General features: G+C 41.7%; 1 protein-coding gene across 1 annotated transcript in view; it reads left to right on the forward strand.

Moving 5' to 3' along the window:
* col27a1b (collagen, type XXVII, alpha 1b) overlaps positions 1–25,341 on the forward strand; it is a 136,465-nt gene that overhangs the window by 45,656 nt on the left and 65,468 nt on the right. The window contains exons 8-13 of the mRNA XM_029638431.2: positions 5,699–5,743; positions 10,752–10,805; positions 11,940–11,984; positions 14,673–14,726; positions 15,469–15,513; positions 20,694–20,747. Coding sequence (XP_029494291.1) covers positions 5,699–5,743; positions 10,752–10,805; positions 11,940–11,984; positions 14,673–14,726; positions 15,469–15,513; positions 20,694–20,747 — 297 coding nt within the window. The remainder of the gene's footprint in view (positions 1–5,698; positions 5,744–10,751; positions 10,806–11,939; positions 11,985–14,672; positions 14,727–15,468; positions 15,514–20,693; positions 20,748–25,341) is intronic.

The raw sequence follows: 25,341 nt of genomic DNA on the forward strand, positions 1-25,341 counted from the left end.
CGATAGTTTGTAAAGCAATGACAATCTCACACTTTACATTTGTTGCAGTTAAATGGTGCATTTGTTACCTAAACATCTAGTCCCCCCCCCGCCCCCCTTGAAGTTGTAACCATGCCCTTGTCCCTGGCAGAGCCTCTCCCTCGGTGGGAAACGTGTAAAAGATGTAATGGGCGAAGTTACCCTGCAGTCAGGGTTGTCTGGCAAATCAGAAGAGGCAGTCAGGCGGTGGGGAAACTGACACACTATGTAGAGCATCTGGACGGTGTTGGAGCTGCGTGTGTCTGTGTGTGTGTGTGTGTGTGTGTGTGTGTGTGTGTGTGTGTGTGTGTGTGTGTGTGTGTGTGTGTGTGTGTGTGTGTGTGTGTGTGTGTGTGTGTGTGTGTGCTTGCTCACATGGGTCTGGTCCTGGCCGACCCTGCCCTTTCCACAGCCAGCCCAGCCGTGATGGCATTGTATTTTTTCTACTAGACTTTCCTCTCGTATTCCAGACTATACGTAGGTGATGATCTGACACATTTGGTGGCTGGGCCTTGGTTAGGTGTCCTATTTCTTCAGGAGATGTTGATTTGTGCAAAATGAAATTTTCTAATAATCCCTCACAGTCAATATTGAATAGTGGGGATGAAAGAGTTGAGAATATGAAACCAGTTTCTCATTTAAAATACATAAATCCAATGGAAAGAATATTTTCTGTCTGCTAAAGTTATTTTACTGCTTCATACAAGAGGGGTTATACAATACCTTACTGCGTCATAAGTATGATGTTTGCAAAAAATCTTTTGCATTCTGCCTTGAAATTATAAAAATTCTAATGTATACCAACAGATGCAAAACTGGGCAAATGTTTGTAATCGGACCATGGATTACACATCCGCTAGTCTAATAAATAACTCATCTTGAATGAGAGAGTACCAATATTCCTCTCTGGAGCTGTGAGCCATGGCTATGTGCACGGGACTGCACATTCAGACACATGCTCACACACTGCTCCTCTGTCTCTCTGGCATGGACTCTCAGATCAGAGACTGCAGCATTTCCCTCCTTTTACTATACTCAGCTGTATGTCGCTGGCTCTGGAGCTCAGACGCATTCTTCCCCCCTTCCCTTGTCCATGGTTGTGCAGTGGCTCAGCCATGACTTTTTACTCTGCTCCAGGGGGCTGGGTAGTGACGCTTTTATAGAACAGATTTCCAGAGTCCCAAATGGCAGCCTATTCCCTTTGTAGTGCACTACTTTTGAGCTGGGCCCGTAGGGCTCTAGTCAAAAGTAGTGCACTATAAATGGAATATAGTAGGGTGCCATTTGGGACACAGACGAGGTCTGCTGAGGCTGGGAAATTGTCATCTCTGTCTTCAAGTGCTGGCTGATTGGTTGCAGGGATTATTTGTAAAAATAAAAAATAAAAAATTTAAAAAAAATAATAATCTGTTGGGCCTTCTGTTTAGAATCACCCGTTGAAGACAGCGACTGGGCTTCATAGACGTATCTCAACATCTCTGTATGTAAACTGTGTGTCACACCTACTCCTGCAACGCCCTCTACTGCTATTCCTGTGTCTATTTGACCTGCCGCCTTCCCCAGTGCTCTTTCCCTCTCTGTGTGTGTGTGTGTGTGTGTGTGTGATTGTGTGGGTGGAGACAGGTGTGCTGGAGTCAGAGCAGATCCCCACCAGCTGCAATCTGTTCCATAATCAAGACCTTTACTAAACTAATACTCAGCCCTGCCACTTCCCGGCTGCCAGACCGTAATCTCTGCTCAATCAGTCTACGTTTCTAGCCGTTTGTTACTATGCAGATCCTGTTATCCTGTTGTGCCTGTTTTCCTTGCCTGATGCTACAGTACTGCTGTTTTCCTCTCCGCTACAGTACTGCCCGCTCTGACTCTGGTCCCTGTCTCCAGTCCCACGTCTCGTCATCCTGCTACTCTGTCCTGGATTCTCCTCCGGACCTGCTTACTCTGTCTCAACCCCTCTCGCTCCAGCCTCAGCCTCCGCACCTGGTTTCCAGCAACCCACCCGAGCTTCCCCTGACCTGCACTCCATCTTCCCCCTGTGTTTCAATAAATACTGTACCTTGGTTACGTTATCCCAGTCTCCTCGTCTGAGTCTGCTCTTAGGTTCCCCTGTTCCACTCCGCGTAACACTGTGGGACTTGGCAATATGTGCTTTGGTGTTTGGTGTATTTGTCTCTATGGTGGTGTTGGCATGCAGTGGTTTACTCAGTGTGGCTGCTGCTGCTGAAAGGCATGCTAATTAGCAGGATCCTGCAGTGACAGTCACAGGCACAACTGAAGGGGATACATTCACTCACACATAAACACATAACACACACGCACCCACACACTCACATGCTTGCACACACACACACACACACACACACACACACACACACACACACACACACACACACACACACACACACACACACACACACACACACACACACACACACACACACAGGGGATACACTCCTGTCTCTCTGTCTCCCCAGGAGTTTGTCAGCTAAGTTCCACAGGAGTCAGATATGCAGGTTCTGAAATAACAGAAGTGCCCTCAGTCTTGCTACTGTAGCTAGTTGTTTCCAAACTGTCCCCTGATACACTGATTGACAGTAGGCCTCTGGGAATTTTCATACTAAGGTTTATAGTATGTTTGCAGTACCATTGCAGTCACTGGGTTCATATTTGCACCTTTGGTTAGTTGAGGGGTTCTTGGAGGAATATTTTAATATTCCAATGTAGCAAGGGGTTCCTGGAGGAACCTTTTTGCTGGCGCATGCGGAGCACTTTGAATTTATTTCGCCGTTGGATTTGTTGCACTGCCAGACTCAGAAAAAGATGCAAATATGACGATGGCTTTATGCGATAGCTAGCAACTTGTAAAAATAATTACCCATTCCTATATGAGTACTATTTTAATAGCAATGTTGAATAATACAACATTGTCTGTCAAGCCAAGCGGCAGGTAGCCTGGCGGGTAGGAGCTTAGATCGAGTCCCCGAGCTGACAAGTTAATAATCTGTTGTTCTGCCCCTGAGCAGGGCAGTTAACCCACTGTTCCACAGGCGCAGAAGATGTGGATGTCGATTAAGGCAGCCCTCCGCACCTCTCTGATTTAGAGAGGTTGGGTTGAATGTGGAAGACAACTTGTACAACTGACTAAGTATCCCCCTTTTCCAATTATACTATATGACTTTAGCCTGTTTTAATTCCGAAAAGATTATTGTGATGGTAATGGAATTTGTTTATGAGGATAATTATTAGGTGTTGGCTTAGGTTGCAAGCTACAGTACATTCGGAAAGTATTCAGACCACTTGACTTTTTCCACATTTTTGTTACGTTACAGCCTTATTCTAAAATGGATTAAACAGTTTTTTTGCCTCATCAATACCCCATAATGACAAAGAAAGACGGGTTTTTATTTATTTTTGCAAATTTATAAAGAAAAAAAACCTAACATATCACATTTACATAAGTATTCAGACCCTTTACTCACTACTTTTTTGATTACAGCCTCAGGTCTTCTTGTATTTGGGGAGTTTCTTCCATTCTTCTCTGCAGATCCTCTCAACCTCTGTCAGGTTGGGTGGGGAGCGTCGCTGCACAGCTATTTTCAGGTCTCTCCAGAGATGTTCGACCTGGTTCAAGTCTGGGCTCTGGCTGGGCCACTCAAGGACATTCAAAGACTTGTCCCGAAGCCGCTCCTGTGTTGTCTTGGCTGTGTGCTTAGGGCCGATGTCCTGTTGGAAGGTGAACCTTCACCCCAGTCTGAGGTCCTGAGTGCTCTGGTGCAGGTTTTCATTAAGGATCTCTCTGTACTTTGCTCCATTCATCCTTCCCTCTATCCCGATGCTTGATGCTGCCACCACTATGCTTCACCATAGGGATGGTTCCAGGTTTCCTCCAGACGTGACGCTTGGGTTCAGGCCAGAAAGTTCAATCTTGGTTTCATCAGACCAGAGAATCTTGTTTCTCATGGTCTGAGAGTCTTTAGGTGCCTTTTGGCAAACTCCAAGCGGGCTGTCATGTGCCTTTTACTGAGGAGTGGCTTCCGACTGGCCACTCTACCATAAAGCCTGATGGGTGGAGTGCTGCAGAGATGGATATCCTTTTGGAGGTTTCTCCCATCTCCACAAATGAACTCTGAAGCTCAGTCAGAGTGACCATTGGGTTCTTGGTCACTTCCTTGACCAAGGCCCTTCTCAGCTTGGCCGTGCGGCCAGCTCTAGGTAGAGTCTTGATGGTTACGAACTTCTTCCATTTAAGAATGAGGGAGACCAGTGGGTTCTTGGGGACCTTCAATGCTGCAGAAATGTTTTGGTACCCTTCCCCTGATCTGTGCCTGGACACAATCATGTCTCTGAGGTCTACGGACAATTCCTTTGACCTCATGGCTTGGTTTTTGCTCTGACATGCAGTGTCAACTGTGGGACTTTAAATAGACAGGGGTGTGCCTTTCTAAATCATGCCCAATCAATTGAATTTACCACAGGTGGACTCCAATTAAGTTGTAGAAACATCTCAATGATGATCAATGGAAACAGGATGCACCTGAGCTCAATTTCGAGTCTCATAGCAAAGGGTCTGAATAATATTGTAAACAACGTTTTTCAGTTTTTTATTTTTAATACATTTGCTAAAAAACAATTACCAGTTTTTCTTTGTCATTATGGGGTATTGTGTGTAGATTAATGATTTAAATTTTTTATGATTTTAATTTTTTATAAAGGCTGTAATGTAACAAAATGTGGAGGGGTATGAATACTTTCCGAATGCACTGTAGCTACAGTATCTTCAACTTAGCATACACTCTTACAATTGCTTGGTTGTTTGGATGAACCAACTGCTGGGTTGCAGGCATTGGGTCACTTAGTTGGGTTGTTTTATTTAAAAAGAGCCAGGTTGGGTTGTTGATGCTGAGTTATTAAGATATGACCCAGCGGGACAGATCAGAAGGCTGGAGGCGTGTCTTGGTAGGGGCATGGCTTTTATTTTTGGCCACCCGTGAGAGTAAATGTCCTGTTCATTTGTTATGTTGTATTGTCATCACATGTTAAGGTTGAACACTGACAGTTTTGTAGCTTACAGAAGTGTCTGAGTTCCTCAAGAGCCTATGCAAATCCTGATGTTGGAATAGCCACCACTTTAATACTAAATGTAATCAACAATGTTAATAATATATTAGAATATGTAATATGCATAATTCAAGGATATTTGAAATTAGTAGAGTGCTGCACATAGAAGCATTGTACCTGTGTAGCGTATACTGAGACAATTTCACAACCTTATGGCTGATTAATGGCCTGCTGTTGGTTGTTGTTGATTTTTTGGGGTTTATTTAATCCATAGCTTCTTAAATAAACAGTTTATGAGTTCCTTTACAAGCTAACGAGGTGAGGAATTTCCACGATGTAATGCTGAGGAGGGGCATGATTTCAGTACCCTGCAGTTCTGTGTGTGTGTGTGTGTGTGTTGTAGACTTACATAAGAAGTGTGATCATCAGAAACTCCATATCCTCTACCCGGGAGGTTAATATTACCATACTCTTTTCCCAGAGGGCTCTGATTGAGTACATGTGAGTCTGTATCTTGGTAGTATACAGCAATTGAAACGAAGCATAGCCTATCAGTACATATTATGGGGAGTTAGGTGATCAAAATAATATCCATTCAAAGTTGTCTAATGTTTTTCCTCTGCAGGGACAGAAAGGACACCCTGGTCCCCCCGGTCAACCAGGAGATTCTGTGAGTATTGATGAGAATGACATTTATCTTTCCTCAGTGATCATATCTTATCAATAATTTCTACTTAACAATACATAAACTTATAGGGCAGCTTCAACAATGCAGTTACATAAAACTTAGCATAATGAATGACATCCTCATGCGGTTGTACATTTTTCAGTGGTTATTCTAACAGCTGCCGTCTTTACGTCTCTGCTGGTGTTAATGTGTCTGTCTACCTGACTGGGTCTGAAGTTTGAACCACTGCTGTTAGAGTGGAATACATCAGACAAAAGACTCTCCATCTGTTTACCCAACAAAGCTAAAGCTATGGCTCGGCTGTCAGAACACATTGCTCCATGAAGACCAAAACATAAATTCCTGAAAAGAGAGAAGAAAAGAGAAAGGGAGGGAGGGAGAGAGAGAGAGAGAGAGGGAGAGAGAGAGAGAGAGAGAGAGAGAGAGAGAGAGAGAGAGAGAGAGGAAACTAATTATTCTGAAGGGAGGATGTTACACATGAACACATTAGTACCTAAGGAATCTTGGCCAGTGAAATTTAGTTTCTGGCAGAGCTTAAAGTGGGCCAATTAGTCTGGACACCCTAAGGTCACTACTCCCCGAGATTCCTTAAAAAACTACAAATAGTGTTAAGTGTACTGAAGAATGTGCAATTTGTAGTGTACTATCAGAACAAAGAGCGTGGAGTTTTCACTGACCACATGGCCTAGCCAGGGAAGAACATTGGCCTAGTTAAAGGGATACTTCAGGATTTTGGCAATGAGGCCCTTTATCCACTTCACCATAGTCAGATGAATTCGTGGATACCATTTTTATGTCTCTGTGTCCAGTATGAAGGAAGTTGCAGGTAGTTTGGCGACCCAATGCTAACCAGCCTTAACGCAATGGCTGGGAAGTACAGTTGAAGTCGGAAGTTTACATACACTTAGGTTGGCAACTACATATATCTTCTGTCTCTCCAAAAGCAACATGGGGCAATATATCAATGGCTATCTATCATGGCAACTGTTACAGACCTTCAAGAATTGCCTAAATGTACATATCAATATTTCAACATTTTACACTAATAGTATTTGACAGTCATGTATTTTGCAACTCGTGGAGAAATACTTTTTCACATTTGTTTTGGTCAGAACAAGTCGGAAGGTTACATACACTAAGGTTGGAGTCATTAAAACTTGTTTTTCAACCACCCCACAAATGTATTGTTAACAAACTATAGTTTTGGCAAGTCGGTTAGGACATCTACTTTGTGCATGACACAAGTCATTTTTCCAACGATTGTTTACAGATGGATTATTTCACTTATAATTCACTGTATCACAATTCCAGTGGGTCAGAAGTTTACATACACTAAGTTGACTGTGCCTTAAAACAGATTGGAAAATTCCAGAAAATTATGTCATGGCTTTAGAAGCTTCTGATAGGCTTCTGATAGACATAATTTGAGTCAATTGGCAGTGTACCTGTGGATGTATTTCAAGGCCTACCTTCAAACTCAGTGCCTCTTTGCTTGACATCATGGGAAAATCAAAAGATATCAGCCAAGACCTCAGAAAATATATTGTAGACCTCCACAAGTCTAGTTCATCCTTGGGAGCAATTTCCAAACGCCTGAAGGTACCACGTTCATCTGTACATTACAATAGAATGCAAGTATAAACACCGTGGGACCACACAGCCGTCATAATGCTCAGGACGGAGACGCATTCTGTCTACTAGAGATTAAATTACTTTGGTGCGAAAAGTGCAAATCATTTACATTTAAGACATCATTTAAGTCATTTAGCAGACGCTCTTATCCAGAGCGACTTACAAATTGGTGCTTTCACCTTATGACATCCAGTGGAACAGCCACTTTACAATAGTGCATCTAGGTCTTTTAAGGGGGGGGGGAAGGATTACTTTATCCTATCCTAGGTATTCAATCCCAGAACAACAGCAACGGACCTTGTGAAGATGCTGGAGGAAACAGGTACAAAAGTATCTATATCCACAGTAAAACAAGTCCTATATCGCTATATCGACATAACCTGAAAGGCCGCTCAGCAAGGAAGAAGCCACTGCTCCAAACCGCCATAAAAAAGCCAGACTACGGTTTGGAACTGCACATGGGGACAAAGATGATACTTTTTGGAGAAATGTCCTCTGGTCTGATGAAACAAAAATAGAACTGTTTGGCCATAATGACCATCGTTATGTTTGGAGGAAAAAGGTGGAGGCCTGCAAGCCTAAGAACACCATCCCAACCGTGAAGCACAGGGGTGGCAGCATCATGTTGTGGGGGTGCTTTGCTGCAGGAGGGACTGGTGCACATCACAAAATAGATGGCATCATGAAAGAGGAAAATTATGTGGATATATTGAAGCAACATCTCAAGACATCAGTGAGGAAGTTAAAGCTTGGTCGCAAATGGGTCTTCCAAATGGACAATGACCCCAAGCATACTTGCAAGCAAAGTTGTGGCAAAATGTCTTAAGGACAACAAAGTCAAGGTATTGGAGTGGCCATCACAAAGCCCTGACCTCAATCCTATAGAAAATGTGCGGGCAGAACTGAAAAAGCGTGTACGAGCAAGGAGGCCTACAAACCTGATTCAGTTACACCAGCTCTGTCAGGAGGAATGGGCCAAAATTCACCCAACTTATTGTGGGAAGCTTGTGGAAGGCTACCTGAAACATTTGACCCAAGTTAAACAATTTAAAGGCAATGCTACCAAATACTAATTGAGTGTATGTTAACTTCTGACCCACTGGGAATGTGGTGAAAGAAATAAAAGCTGAAATAAATCTCTCTCTCTACTATTATTCTGACATTTCACATTCTTAAAATAAAGTGGTGACCCTAACTGACCTAAGACAGGGAATGTTTACTAGGATAAAATGTCAGGAATTGTGAAAACTGAGTTTAAATGTATTTGGCTAAGGTGTATGTAAACTTCCGACTATATATGGGTATCTGCTTGCAACTACCTTTAACTTCCTTTATACTGGACATAGAGACAGAAAACCAAAGATTTTTTATAACTAAGCCAAATAGATCACAGCCTGATGTTTCCAATGGGAACAAATGAGTCATAGTGGGCAGAACAAGCAAGGAGGTGGGCAGAGCCAAGCACGAGCTTGCAAGATCCTATTGGTGCATTCTAGCATGCATCTGCATATTTTCTTTAGGTCACGCCTAGTCTGTGAAGTGCAATAACTCAATTCACTTTTGCACTCCTTCCAAATAATGTGACTTTTTAAAACTTTTTCAAAGGGTACTCTACAAAACTTTGTCCACTCTGTTCATAACATATTCTAGTTTTGGGAACAGAAAACTTTATTGAGATCGAATGTTTCATCAATGAGGAAATGTGCAGAAATTGCGACCAAAATCCATATTGTTACGTTTTCTCTCACTGCCGGCCAGCGAGCTTCCTCTCACTACAATATTTGGTAGTGAATGGAAATGCCAAGAGGATGCTTCACATTTATACATCTGGTGAAATATCTCTCATTGTTTTATCTGTGATAAAACTGATATCCAAAAATTCATCTGACTTTGAGGATATAGATAAAAGTTATTTGCCAAATTGCCAAAATCCTGAAGTATCCCTTTAAAGGTTTTCACTTTGGCCCAGAGTTCTTAGGGCTGGCACAATTACCGAATTGCAGTGTAACCGACAGTTATGGATGAAGACCTTCATAACCGTTAAAATACAGGATATACTGTAACATGGACTCTTAACAACGTGATGAAACTTTGTCTTCAGTTGCCTAGGCAATTCCCCCCCATGGGGTGGTGCACAATTAGCCCTTCGTCGTCCGGGATAGGGGAGGGTTTGGCCGGCAGGGATGTTGTTGTCCCATCGCGCACTATTGACTCCTGTGGCGGGCTGGGCGCAATGCACGCTGACACGGTTTCCAGGTGTAAGAGTTTTCTCTGACACATTGGTGCGGCTGGCTACCGGGTTAAGCGGGCATTGTGTCAAGAAGCAGTGTGGCTTGGCTGGGTTGTGTTTCGGAGGACACACGGCTCTCGACCTTCGCCTCTCCCGAGTCCGTATGGGGGTTGCAGCGATGGGACAAGACTGTAACTACCAATTGGGGAGAAAATGGGGTAAATATATATATAATATATATATTAAAAATATATATTTGGGCCAATAGCACAGCTACAGTCACCAACTGCTCTAGATAACATAAAAGCAGCCTAACCAGCTCTACTAGAACTGGAGGTAGCTAGCAAGCTAGCCAACTTTAGCCAGTTAGCCTGGGTGCTTGACTGCCATTGTGAGGTCAGAATGCTCAGATCAAACCTACTCCTCGGCCAGATCGAAACGCTCTGAATTTACAAACTCCCAGAGCACACTCCGAGCGAAATTACGAACACATGCATAGAAATAGAATCAATAGAACAAGCTTGGAACCTCTAACCCTGGCAAGTTGACTGGTAAACTAATGGGTACACTTGCAATGGCTGCCTGGTATTGTGATGCAATAATGCCCATGGTAATGTAGAATGTTCATTCAAATGATGTTAACTGATGTGGCTCATGCAATGGGATGTATTTTTTGTTATGTCGAATTGAGTTGAATTAAGAAATCAGAGCACATATTGATGGAAACACTTCCTGCTTTTACTTCCTGATTTTAATTAATGCTTTGCTCCTATGTGTACACTTGCACTGGCCGCCATTCCACCCATTATGGTATCATTGACTTGAGTGGGGACGCCCATTCTATTTCTATTGATGATATTTTTGGGCAATTTTTTGCCTATACTGTAGATAGAGCCAATATCAGCAATGGTTCTGCTGCCTTCCAAACGCACTGCTGACCACACAAAGGTTCTTTATCAAGTGCCTAATTCCTCTTTCTCCATTATTCTCTTCCTATACTACACAGATTCAATTCAAAGCCAGGGAAGCTGGAATTTTGAATGACACATTTATTGTGGCATGAAACAGCTATTCGTCTCACTCCTTGTCTTCTGTCTCACTCACTCCTTCTTTTCTCTCTTTCTGCAGGGTGAGCAAGGAGCACACGGAAGCCCAGGGGCCAAAGGTTATCCTGGCAGGCAGGTGCAGTAAATCTAGTGTTGCAGTGCTAGCTAAGGGTCCACACACACCATACAGTACTTTTACAGAAATGCTAAGCAGGGCTACACACACCAAACACACTCAGCCCATTTCAGTGAGTGGTTAGAGAGTGGCACTGGTATTGGGATTGGGAATGGAAACAGTACAACCTGTTGAGACTTTTATAGGTGATTGAAATAAAGAGAGTCTTTGGAAGAGTGACACACAAGTGTAAGACTGTCAAGAGCACCTGTGTCAGGATTAGGGTTGCACATTTTTGGTTGCTTATTGGTGCCCCCGGACTAAAATAAAGTGCCAAAGGCTTTTACTTAGTAAGCCATGCCTTTACTGAAAAAGTAATGTAACTGCAATTAAACTGTGATTAATGTAAGCTGCTCCCTCAATGCAAATACGTTTTCATCAGTCTTTAGGAGCTGACACTGTGAGTTTCATTCAGCGCTGCCTCTTTTGAGAAAGTCATTTGAATACATTTGATACAGTCCCTCATTGCTGAGTAGTATGTGGGTTTCTCTGCACTGTAAAACATGCTTCCTCCCTACTCTCCAGAACGCACATTTGTAAAGCCGCCGACATAAACGCGCAGCTGGGAAATAGCTCTCAGCTTGGCTTGTTCACAATGTTTATAATAGCTTAGAGTTCAGGCCTGGGTCTTTGTTCCTTTGGTGCTCTAACTCTGTCACTGTTGTAACTCCCCAGATAGACACACACTTCACACACATGGGCGGGCACTCACACACTCGCACACACTGTTGTAACTCCCTAGCTAGATACACACGCCAGACTGATGGATTAGGTTTTAGCACCCCCTTTCCATCTGTAGACTGTGAATCACTTGAGACAGTCTAAATAGAGTCCATGTTCATTAAGGTCGGCTCATCTTCGAGATTACATAATGGAGACTATCACTCCACTGATCTGCATGCTGGTAAATACATCTTGGAATTATTCAGCCAACACCAATTGTTGTCAATCAGTTATTATGGTGAAAGCACTCATCACAATTCGAGTCCAATCCACTTACACTTTCATCCGTACATTTAAAGTGTTGTATGCATTAGGGAACGCATTATCTAAATGCATTTCTAATGTCATTTTGTATGCCTTTTTTTTCTGTAGGGTTTACCTGGACCTGTTGGAATTATGGGGCCTAAAGGAGTCCGGGTGAGTGGTCGACAAATGTTCATGAACAAAGTAACATCTCTGTACTGTACTGTAAATGGTTCGTCCTTTTTTCAAGATATGTCCTGTGCGCTGTTTGTTCTGTTTAAGTGTTTTAGTGCAATCCATCTGATATGTTAGATCTTTGTAATCATGGAATGATATATACAGGATGAACTTACTTACTTAAAAGAGCCCTGTTTGTTTAGATTTTTTATCATGTTCTGTTTACTTACAGTATAAATACACTGCATATACAGTCATCACTAGAAGATGTTGACTTCTCTCAATGGCCAAAGAGCATCGCTGTCAGCCAAAGTGCCTGCATGCTCAACATATACATGTAACAGATTGACAGCAGACCTGGGTTTAAGTATTCATTGTTTTCTTATAAATAATTTAGCTACACTTCATTGAGTCCCAAAAGTGCAAAACCCATCCGTCTGATACCCTAGACAGGCTGGGTCATGGGTTCGATTCCCGCTGGTGTCACCCATATGTAAAATGTTTGCACACATGACTGTAAGTGGCTTTGGATAAAAGCGTCTGTGCTAAATGGCATATATTATCAAATGCTCAAAGTATTCGAACGAAAACAAATACTATTTGAACCCAGGTCAGATTCACAGTAAGGTGTATACAGACAAAGATAAACACCGTACAGTCAATTCCTCTTTTTTTTACAGTAAAGTACACCCCACTCTGAAGATGACTTTGTTCCAAATGTCTCTTGCCAATTGCTGTGTTAAATGAACTGTGAAAAGCATGTTATATGAATCAATAGAACCAGAGTGGTCACATAAAAATAGACATTATATAAATGTCATTTGTCCAAGACAACCCTGTTAACTCACCACCCAGTTAGCACATAACGTTCTTAGAGCATGGTGAGAGCGCAGTTGTCCTATGGTTATTTTGCATACAATATTCCCAGAACTTTCTGGACATGGTGAAGGATAGTTGCTTGGCTTTGGAACATTATTAACACATTTAAGGAACTTGACAAAAAAACGTTATTTTCTTGTTATTTCATTACTTTAACAAAACGTTTCCTAAAAGTTCAAACATTTCATTTCAATGTTGGTAATGTTCTAGGAATGTTTTCCAACTAGTTTGTCATTGGGAATTCTCACTAATAGTTCAGTGTTAAGAAACAACGTTCTTCTGTGGGCATTTCAGTACTTCAGCATAACGTTTCCTACAGGTTTCCTCATGATTCTGATTAAAGTAATGTTCTTAAATTATTCAGAGAATTTTAAGAAACAACATTCTTCTGTGGGAATTTTAGTACAATGACAGAACTAGTGAATGGTGTTTCCCTCGTCACATTGGTGCAGCTGGCTTCCGGGTTAAGCGGGCGGGTGTTAAGAAGCGCAGTTTTGCAGGTCATGTTTCGACCTTCGCCTCTCTCCGTTGGGGAGTTTCAGAGATGAGATTGTAATTGCATATCACGAAAAATGAGATAAAATACCAAAAATGTACTCAAATTAACAGCTTTGTATGCATAAAATAAATATGGTATGCTAGCTCTATCCTGGTGACGCAGTGGATTAATTCCATGGAAAGAGAACAGATGTGTTCAAATCTCACTGATGCTGTGTCACAATAAAAAAATAAATGTGTTCAGATGACTAATACCTAAGGAAATGAATATCCATCTGTGCTTCCAAAAAGTTAACCCAATATTAATTAGTAGGGTTATTAAAAGTCTTAATGAAACATTGAGGAAGTTATTCAAAAACCTAAAAATAACCTAGAACTTCCCTTCTCAGAGTGTTAATAAAACATCCCAGAGTAAAATGTTCTCAGAACCTCCATATAACATAACTTTTTCATTTCTTCCAGAACAGGCAAAATGTTCAATTCTGTTCTCGCCTTCTTTCACTTCTGTTTAAAAAACGTTCAGTTTCCCGGTCAGAAAATGGCTTCATTCCCACAACCAATGTGAAACCAAAAACATATGTTCCCACTTCCAAGGAACCAAATGTGCTAGCTGGGTATGATTACAATTGAGTTTTCTGTGATGATGTTGTGTTGATGTTGGTACAACAAGACATTTAAAGTACTGTACAAGCAATTAAGCAAGGAAATACTTTCTGTTTAATACTGTCTTGAATCACTTGTTGCCTGAATGTAAAGTGTTGTTGCTGATGTTGTTGTTGTTGCTTGTATAGCTCATCTGAATCTCAACATGGTCCAGTTCATGTATTTTTTCCCTTTAACATTTGTATCACTCGTTGTTCTTCAGTTCCCCTGTGACTCCCCCTGCTCTCCCCCTCTCTCTCCTCCCTCTCCTCCCTCCAACTCTCTCACCCTCCATCCCTGAGCAGCCCCCTTGGCCCGGACTCATCAGAGATCCCTGACGTGAGGGTATGTGCCCTTGGACTACATCGTGGAAGGCAGCACCATGCAGTCCATGGGCATATACACTTGCCTCAAGGCTTGGTTCTTCATGAAGAGCCACCTGCCTGGAGACAACAGAAACTCCCAAAAATGACTAAAGTAACACTGATGGGATGATACCAAAGAAGAGATGTATATCACTTAATTCTAATGTGTATTTTCTTTGTTCCTCATCCCTAATCCCGTTCAATCCATTCATCCTATCCTTTTCTTCACTTCTTTCCTATGCTCTAACTCTACCCTCTTTTCACCCCCCCTCTCACCCCAATTCCACAACTCTCTTTGCAGGGTTTCATAGGAATCGCGGGGCTTTTTGGCCTTCCTGGACCTGATGGTGAGAGAGTAAGTAGTCCAGAATAACTCTTAATACAGTACTCAAAATAGGAATATGACAAAGACACTAAAAGCATTACATTCCAAGAAAGGTATGATTTCTACCTCTTGGAACTACTACTATTACTACTACTACTTCATGCATTAGCAATGCAAACAACACCCTACTGTACATGTCTTAGTCCTATGGGGGGAAATGCACAATAGCTGAAAACTCTCCTATGTGCATTAGTTGTCAGTCACGATTGTCAGGTGTGACTCTTAGTGAGTTTAAACGTTTGTGAAGTAAAGGTGCTTACACTGGATGAAATGCTACCAGTAAGCACGCTCCACCAAACCACCAAGAGATGACTGGAGTAGCCCTAGGCCCTTCTCAAAATATTTGCACAGGATCAAGCTCTGGTGGAATTCCAGCCATCCCTACTGTTTGGGATAATAGTCAGGAGCTAATACTAAGGAGCTGGAGCAAGAGCTGCTTCAGATTAGCCTGACCAGAACTCATAGACTCATATTCCCAGAAGGACTCAGTCCAGTGGTGCAAAATTTTATAGTAGAGAGAGTCTCTTTGGACGTGTTTGATATTTGTATTGGTTTTAGTAGGCTATGTTTAAGAACCATTCCTAATCTACTTGTAAAATAAATATGAAATATTATTTACATTTTGTCTCCTCTTCTTGGTCTTTCTTCTCTTCTACCTTTCCTCATATTCCTTCCTTCCTTCTTTCATCCCTATTTTTCTCTACCTCCTTAGGGTATTCCAGGTGATCGTGGCAAGAAGGGCAAGATGGGTAGGCCGGTAAAGTTTTCTCTCAAAATACCTTTTTATAACAATTCCAATACTTTGAAATCAACTGTTATTTTTTCCATTCTCTGATACCTAGAAGTTGTAGGTCTAGGGTAGTTTAGTGGGCATGCCATGTCTATTATTCACAGGAAGTCTTGAGTGTGTATGGAGCCCCCTTGACTTTAGGCATACATCTGTAATTTATGTTGTGGTAACCTCCACACAACCAGAGGGGAAGATTAGTCTTTTCACTCTGGAGATGGCTGGCTACCCCTTGAGTCATAAGTCTGTATATTTCCATAGTCTATTCAGTATATAATTAGAAAATATAGGATGAGAGTTGGAAGGAGTACAGCTATGGCACCAATTGACACTATTGCCAAATATCCCAGTGATTATACATCGAACAAAAATATAAACATGTAAAGTGTTGGACCCTTATTTAATGAGCTGAAATAAAAGATCCCACAAATCTTCTCTACGCACAAATTTGTTTACATCCCTGTTAGTGAACATTTCTCATTTGCCAAGATAATCCATCCACCTGACAGGTGTGGCATATCAAGAAGCTGATTAAACAGCATGATCATTACACATGTGTACCTTGTGCTGGGGACAATAAAAGGTCACTCTAAAATGTGCAGTTTTGTCACGCAACACAATGCCTCAGATGTTTTGAGGGAGTGTACAATTGGCATGCTGACTGCAGGAATATCCACTAGAGATGAATGTTGAATGTTTAATGTTAATTTCTCTACACTAAGCCGCCTCCGAACATCATTTTAGAGAATTTGGCAGTACGTCCAACCGGCCTCACAACCGCAGACCATGTGTAATCACATCAGCCCAGTACCTCCACATCTGGCTTCTTCACCTGCGGGATCATCTGAGACCAGCCATCCGGACAGCTGATGAAACTGTGGGTTTGCACAACCAAAGAATTTCTGCAGAAACTGTCTCATAAACGGCATCTGCTTGCTCGTTGACCTCACCAGTCTTGACCTGACTTCAGTTTGACATCGTAACTGACTTCAGTGGGCAAATGCAAACCTTCAAAAGCCACTGGCAGGCTGGAGAAGTGTACACTTCCCGGAAAAATCCCGGTTTCAACTGTACCGTGCAGAAGGCAGACATCGTGCATGGTGTCAAGTGGGCAAGCGGTTTGCTGATGTCAACGTTGTGGACAGATTGACCCATGATGGGGTTATGGTATGGGCAGGCATAAGCTACAGACAACAAACACAATTGCATTTTATTGCTGAAAATGTGAATGCACAGAGATACCTTGATGATATCCTGAGGCCCATTGTCATGACATTAATCCGTCACCATCACCTCATGTTTCAGCATGATAATACACTGCACCAGGTCTCAAGGGTCTGTACACAATTCCTGGAAGCTGAAAATGTCCCAGTTCTTCCATGGCCTGCTACTCACCTGACATGTTACCATTGAGCATGTTTGGGATGCTCTGGATTGACGTGTACGACAGCGTGTTCCAGTTCCTGCCAAGATCCAGCAACTTTGCACAGCCTTTGAAGAGGAGTGGGACAACATTCCACAGGCCACAATCGACAGCCTGATCAACTCTATGCGAAGGAAATGTGTCACACTTCATGAGGCAAATGGTGGTCACATTAGATACTGACTGGTTATTTGATCCATGCCCCTACTTTTGTTAAAGGTATGTGTTCCCAGTCATGTGAAATGTATAATTTAGGGCCTAATGAATTGATTTAAATTGACTGAATTCCTTATATGAACTGTAACTCAGTAAAATCTTCAAAATTGTTGCATGCTGCGTTTATATTTTTGTTCAGTGTATGTAATTACATATGATTAACACCAAGTTCTATTTATTTTTTTTATTTAATCAATTAATGTTGAACATTGATAACATTGAGATCTGAATGGCTTTCATTCAAAGGGTAGTTCACAGAGCATATCTGTGTTTTGTATTTTGTTCATCTAAAGACTATTACAAAGTCCATTACATTGGAGCAATGTGGTGAAGGAACTTTTGGTTTTGGAATTCCAGAGCAGCTAGCCACAGACCAGGGAAGTATATTCATTGGCGCCTGCATGGGAATTTTCAATTCTCACATAAACATATTGAGTTGTGCTTACATGGAAAATCCTAATGTTCCCAAATGACTTATATAATAGAGATATTTTTCCAAGCATAGCTTTACAATGGTACATGATGAAGTGGTTTATTAAACTGATGATGGTCATTGAACAAGAATTAAAGCTGGCACAGAACAGCAATAGATGTTGAGGAGAGTGCTGCCTCAGCATTTGATGATGGCATCTCTTGTGTGTTTGTCTCTGTGGTGCCATACCGGCCTTTCTCTTTCTGCTTCTCATCTTCAGTAGCTAGTTTTGCCTCTTTACATTCAGTCCTCTGAACATCTTTTCACAGTAACTAGCGGAAGTTCAGTGGCACTTGCATATGACAGTTAATCAAATGTGGAATCAGATGCATTACCTTGCAGCAGAGGTCATACTACCTACAATCTTTCAAGTAACATCTTTGAGTTAAAAAACAATGCAAAAGCTGAGGAGGAGTCATATGTTTTTGTTTAAACTAGTACGCTCGTAGAAAAAAGAGTTCCAAACGATTCTTTGTCTGTCTCCATAAGAAAACGCTTTTTAGTCCCTTTTTGGTTACAGGGAGAACCCTCTGTGGAAATGATTTTACATAGAACCCAAAATGGTTCTACCTGGTACCAAAAAAATGGTTCTTTAAAGGGTTATCCTTTTAAGTTCTTGATAGCAACTTTCTTTTAAGAGTGTACTATTGGAGTTTTGGAGAGAAGTGCTGTTTTCCACATTTTCGATGGCATCACATTGCAGCAATTACCAGCTTATTACTTTCCCCCAGATCTTTGACTAATGCTTTACTCAAGATTGCCTGCCACAGCAATATTTAGACCAATGATCTGAATAATATCTCATGTAATAGAACTGCCTGTAAGATCTCCATAGCTTCATCTAATGTTACATTTTCCATCCCACTCTGTGGGGCTAGAAGACCTCTACTAATAGTGCCATTCATCATGCAGACAATATATACTCTAACTACAGCGCTTGTCTCCTGTGGTGGAGAAAGGTAAACACTGAAGCTGAAGCAGTAGCAGGTTGTTGTTGACCTTGGCAACGGGACAAGCGGCACACGTTGAGCGTGTGGCCTAGCAGAACCCTCAGCCTCCCAGAGCCTTAGTCTAGCCTATCGGAGCATCACAGCTCTTGTTCTCTGATTCTATAATGGAACAGTTGGAGCCAGGAGGAGGAAAGGGAAGAGCACAGTCAGCAGATCCAGAGCCAGGCCAGTCAGCCCCCAGGCTGGTTAGGGCTCCTGCCAGCGAGGCTCAGCGCAGCATGGAGCCCTCCCAAACACTCAGCCATGGAATTTCATGCCACCGCACGCAGTCTACTAGGAATGAAGAGACCAAGGAGCTTGTTTGCAGGGTGCAGTTTGAATTGTTGCTTGCTTGGGGTTTTATTCTGCAAACCTCTATGAAGGGGATGGAGTTTGTTAACTGAGTGCTGACTTTGTGTTTTGAGAATGTAAATGTATACTGAACAAAATTATAAATGCAACATGCAACAATTTTAAAGATTTTACTGAGCTACAGACCGTATAAGGAAATCAGTCAATTGAAATAAGTGAATTAGGCCCTAATCTATGGATTTCACATGACTGGGAATACAGATATGCATCTGTTGGTCACAAATACCTTAAAAATTAGATAGTGGTGTGGATCAGAAAACCAGTCAGTGTCTGATGTGATCATCATTTGCCTCATGCATCGCAACACATCTCCTTCACATAGAGTTTATCAGGCTGTTGATTGTGGCCTGTGGAATGTTGTCCCACTCCTCTTCAATGGCTGTGCAAAGTTGCTAGATATTGGCGGGAACTGGAACACGCTGTCGTACACGTTGATCCAGAGCATCCCAAACATACTCAATGGGTGACATGTCTGGTGAGTATGCAGGCCATGGAAGTGCTGGGACATTTTCAGCTTTCAGGAATTATGTACCTATCATTGAGACATGGGGCTGTGCATTATCATGCTGAAACATGAGGTGATTGCGGCGGATGAAAGACAAGACAATGGGCCTCAGGATCTCATCACAATATCTCTGTGCATTCAAATTGCCATTGATAAAATGCAATTGTGTTAGTGTCCATAGCTTATGCCTGCCAGTAACTCCACTGCAACCACGGGGCACTCTGTTCACAAAGTCAACATCAGCAAACCACTTGCCCACACAACGCCATACACGTCTGAGGTTGTGAGGCCAGTTGGACGTACTGCCAAATTCTCTAAAATGACATTGGGGCGGCTTATGGTAGAGAAACGAACATTTAATTATCTGCCAACAGCTCTGGTGGACAATTGCATGCTCCCTCAAAACTTGAGACATCTCTGGCATTGTGTTGTGTGACAAAACTGCATTTTTAGAGTGGCCTTTTATTGTCCCCAGCACAAGATGCACCTGTGTAATTATCATGCTGTTTAATCAGCTTCTTGATATGCCACACCTGTCAGGTGGATGGATTTTCTTGGGAAAGAAGAAATGCTCACTCACAGAAATGGAAACAAATTTGTGCACAAAATTTGAGAGAAATAATCTTTTTGTGCATATGGAAATTTCGGGGTCTTTTATTTCAGCTCATGAAACATGGGACCAACACTTTACATGCTGTGTTCATATTATTGTTCAGTGTATTTTGTCAATATGTACAGTAACAAAACAGTGGGAAATGTGTTAATCATACATTAACAAATACCCACTATGAGTATATTTATGATCATCATCACGGTGTTCTTATCTGCTTCCGTGTTGAACTGAATGTTAAGCAACATAAAACACTATAGTGCACTTTATGGAACACTGTAGCTTTGTGGATAATAGCCACACCAATGTGATTAATCCTTGGAAGCCTAATATTCCAAGAACATTTTCTCACGGTCAACTCTGGGTTTGGGAAAATAATGGTATGTAATGGTTGGCCATGTCAATTATGGTCTAGTACATTCTATTTCCATTACTGCTATTTGGTTGCCTACTGCGTTGCAGACTGTTGTGTTTCTAAGTTTCTTCCACGGTGTGTAACAGCTCTGTGCTGTACAGAGTGATAACATGTCTGTTCTCTCCTCTCTCTGTGTTTGTCTACTCAGGGGTTTCCCGGGGACTTTGGCGAGCGGGGACCACCAGGACCAGACGGAAACCCAGTAAGTGAAACAGCAGGTCTCCCCCTGTCCCCTTGAACACCCTTGTCCATCACTCCAGACCTGGGTTAAAAAAAAACAGCCTATATTGTTTCTTTCAAATACTTAAGCTGCACTTGGTAGAGTCTGCCTGGCACAATGGACCAACTGGAATAGTCCCAAAAGTGAAATGACTGCCCATCTGGCACTTCAGGCAGGCTCAATCAAAGAGAAAACAAATGCTATTTTAGGTTCAGCATGTCTTTTTGAAGGTTTCTCTTGTTGTTTTTATACAGTCATATGTCTACTTGATTTAATACCTTTGTTTGGATTCATTGATTAGCAAAAACAACAGAAACTATCTATTTACAGAATTTGAATGACTGATTTGCATAATTTCAGTACAGCAGTTAAGAGGGCTTGATCACTTCATGGGTGCACTGAAGTAGTGAAACTGCACACCATGGCTGTTTGCTTCCAGGCAGTCCTTAACTCAACACACAGACACACACACACACACACACACACACACACACACACACACACACACACACACACACACACACACACACACACACACACACACACACACACACACACACACACACACACACACACGCACGCAGGCACACACACACACACACACACACACACACACACACAAAATGTGTATGGGGAAAGACATGCTAAACATAAGTCACACTTGATGAATTGAAAATATGTAGACCTCGCACTGCATTTGATCTTACTTGTTTCTTTCTGGAAGTAAGACCTGAAGATTTTCTACTCCTGAGTCCTGAGCGGATAATGATTCCAGTCTGAGACTTTGTTACATAGTTAGTTATTAAGTGTTACCGTTAGCTACATAGTTATATGCCACAAGTCAATTCACTGTTTGGTCTTTGATCATTTATACCACAGTCCTCCACACCATGAAGGAGCTCTGGATTTTAAAAAAAAGTATTTTTTATTTCACCTTTATTTAACCAGGTAGGTCAGTTGAGAACAAGTTCTCATTTACAACTGCGACCTGGCCAAGATAAAGCAAAGCAGTGCGACAAAAACAACAACACAGAGTATCACAAGGGATAAACAAACGTACAGTCAAAAACACAATAGAAAAATCGATGTACAGTGTGTGCAAATGTTGTGAGGTTAGGGAGGTAAGGCAATAAATAGGCCATAGTGGTGAAATAATTACAATTTAGCATTAACACTGGAGTGATAGATGTGTAGATGATGAATGTGCAAGTAGAGATACTGGGGTGCAAGAGGGTAAGTAATAATATGGGGATGCCGTAGGTGGGTGTGCTATTTACAGATTGGCTATGTACAGGTACAGTGATCAGTAAGCTGCTCTGACAGCTGATGTTTAAAGTTAGTGAGCGAGCTATAAGTCTCCAGCTTAAGTGATTTTTGCAATTTGTTCCAGTCATTGGCAGCAGAGAACTGGAAGGAAAGGCGGCCAAACGAGGTGTTGACTTTGGGGATGACCAGTGAAATAAACCTGCTGGAGTGTTTGCTACGGGTGGGTGTTGCTATGGAGACCAGTAAGCTGAGATAAGGCGGGGCTTTACCTAGCAAAGACTTATAGATGACGTGGAACCAGTGGGTTTGACAACGAATATGTAGCGAGGGCCAGCCCACAAGAGCATACAGGTCACAGTGTTGGGTAGTATATGGGGCTTTGGTGACAAAATAGATGGCACTGTGATAGACTACATCCAATTTGCTGAGTAGAGTGTTGGAGGCTATTTTGTAAATGACATCGTCAAAGTCGAGGATCGGTAGCATAGTCAGTTTTACGAGGGTATGTTTGGCAGCATGAGTGAAGGAGTCTTTGTTGCGAATTGGAAGCCGATTCTAGATTTAATTTTGGATTTCAGATGCTTAATGTGAGTCTGGAAGGATAGTTTAAAGTCTAACCAGACACTTAGGTATTTGTAATTGTCCACACAGTAGTGATGCTACTCTGTTGTCCAGAGTAGTGATGCTAGGCGGATGGGCAGGTCCGGGCAGCAATCAGTTGAAGAGCATGCATTTAGTTTTACTAGCATTTAAGAGCAGTTGGAGGCCACGGAAGGAGTGTTGAATTTTTTAATTTTTAAAATTTATTTCACCTTTATTTAACCAGGTAGGCTAGTTGAGAACAAGTTCTCATTTGCAACTGCGACCTGGCCAAGATAAAGCATGGCATTGAAGCTTGTTTGGAGGTTTGTTAACAAAGTGTCCAAGAAAGGGCCAGATATATACAAAATGGTGTCGTCTGTGTAGAGGTGGATCAGAGAATCACCAGCAGCAAAAGTGACATCATTGATATATACAGAGAAAAGAGTCGGCCCGAGAATTGAACCCTGTGGCATCCCAATAGAGACTGCCAGAGGTCCGGACAACAGGCCCTCCGACTTGACACACTGAACTCTATCTGAGAAGTAGTTGGTGAACGAGGCAATCATTTGAGAAACCAAAGCTATTGAGTCTGCCGATAAGAATGCTGTGATTGACAGAGTCGAAAGCCTTGGCCAGGTCGATGAAAACAGCTGTACAGTACTGTCTTTTATCTATGGTGGTTATGATATCAGTTAGGACCTTGAGCGTGGCTGAGGTGCACCCATGACCAGCTCGGAAAACTGATTGCATGGTAGAGAAGGTACGGTGGGACTCGAAATGGTCTGTGTTTGTTAACTTGGCTTTCTGTGGACTCAGTGATATCTGGAGAAAGTGTGAACTATAACCTGGCATGTTCATTGCACATTCATACGTTTGCTCATTCATTGACATGCTTAGAGACATAGAGTACCTGGTAACACTACATTTTAAGGGGTCATTATATTACAATGTAATAACATGTGTAATTACACTGTAACAAGTATTGTAGTTAATCGTAATAATTCATAGTTACACTATAAAAACAGCATGTAACTTGTGATTGTTACAGTCTGTAATTACAGAGGTGTACAACAAATGTGTGTTACCATGCTTTTTACATGTGGGCAAGTTTCCACTAAATTCACCAATTTAGTGTTTTGTTTCTTCTCGACAGCATCCGATTTAGTAACAACTTTCACAAGGTTGTAATCTCTTGTGGACAGTTGCACTGGGTGTCCAAGATTAGAAAGGTTGAAGGCTCCCTAGGCTATAATTACCAACCCGTAAATGTACACTCTTTAAAATCTCCACATTGTTGCTAGGAAGTTAACCCCAAAAGTGTATAATCTGGGTTAACTTGGTTGAGTTTACAAAAACAGATCAGATATACGTCAACCTCTCTGACTGGGGGCTACCATACGGGTGTCATCCCAGATTGTACAATTCAAAATGACTTAGAATTAATGTTTATGTTTCCCATTATGACAACCTAAGTCTCCTTTACCATCCAAGTGGGAAGATAAACCCACTAGTACACCATAGAGTACTATCTGCATGAGTGAAATGTAATTACTAGTTGTTACACTTAATTTTAACGAGCTAAATCCTGTGTATCTTGAGGGGTACTTCAGTGATAATGGCAGAGAAGCCAATGTTTGGAGGATATATTATATCAAGGGCCGGCAAACCGTGCCAAAATATCCTCCATACACCGGCTTCGAGGGAATTATCTCTTTTATATAACAGGTTACATATTCAAAAACGGTTCCGCTTTGGTTACAACCCTTTTTGGGGTTATATAGAACCCTTTTTTAATGGTTATTTTACATAACCTTTATGCAGAATGCTTCTATAAAGAACAAAACGAGCTGTGTCCAAACCACACCCTCAAATATTTGAATAAGCCGCCTCCCCTACATTTCAATTATCATTAAAAGAGTAAAGAACCCTTTTGTGACCTGTGAAGAACCATTGATCCTAGATGATAGTGCACATGTCTAGGCTAGCACATGTCTAGGCTAGGAAATCGACAACGGTCTGTCTTCGTCTGTTTCTTTCTGGACTCTGAGACCTTATGGAAATCTGTGGTGGAGAAAAATAACTTATGACAATTTAGCAAATACACAACAATTAGCCTACTAGGTAGCTATAATCAGAGACGGTATAGAATCCTTCCTCCGATATGTCTGCTATCATTATTATCATGATTTCTATCATTTAGGGTTTAGGCCTATTGCTAGGCCTAGCTACAGTACATAGTTGTTATGGTACAAAGCTAGCATTATACTAATAATGGTGCTTGCTCACATTAATAAACTAGCTAGTGTTTACATCGAAAAGAAACTACTCATAGGTGAGTTACCACAAGTATACAAAAATCAAAACAAATTGCATGGAAAACCTACCTACTCTCTCCTGTGTGTACGTTTTTGTCTCTACCACACTTTGTTTATTTCGCAGCAATCTCTTATGTCTGCATTTTGCACATTACCTTCTTATTGATCCCAGTTCTTTGCACACTGTCACTAGGAGTCAGTGTAAACACAAATTGTGGGCATGATCGAGGTTGTTGTTATTTCGAGCGCATTGCGCAGATGGGCAGATCTTGACGTGATGCCTTAAACTAACTTCCCAGTGAAAATCTCACTTTTATTCTATTCTTATTCTGTTAACTCATATCCAAATAATGTTGTTGACTAGTCCTATACAGATGTCGGATCTTAACTTGATCACTCTTTTTTTTGCTGAG

This window comes from Oncorhynchus nerka, linkage group LG27 (genome assembly GCF_034236695.1).
Source record: "Oncorhynchus nerka isolate Pitt River linkage group LG27, Oner_Uvic_2.0, whole genome shotgun sequence".
NCBI classification, from domain to species: domain Eukaryota; kingdom Metazoa; phylum Chordata; class Actinopteri; order Salmoniformes; family Salmonidae; genus Oncorhynchus; species Oncorhynchus nerka.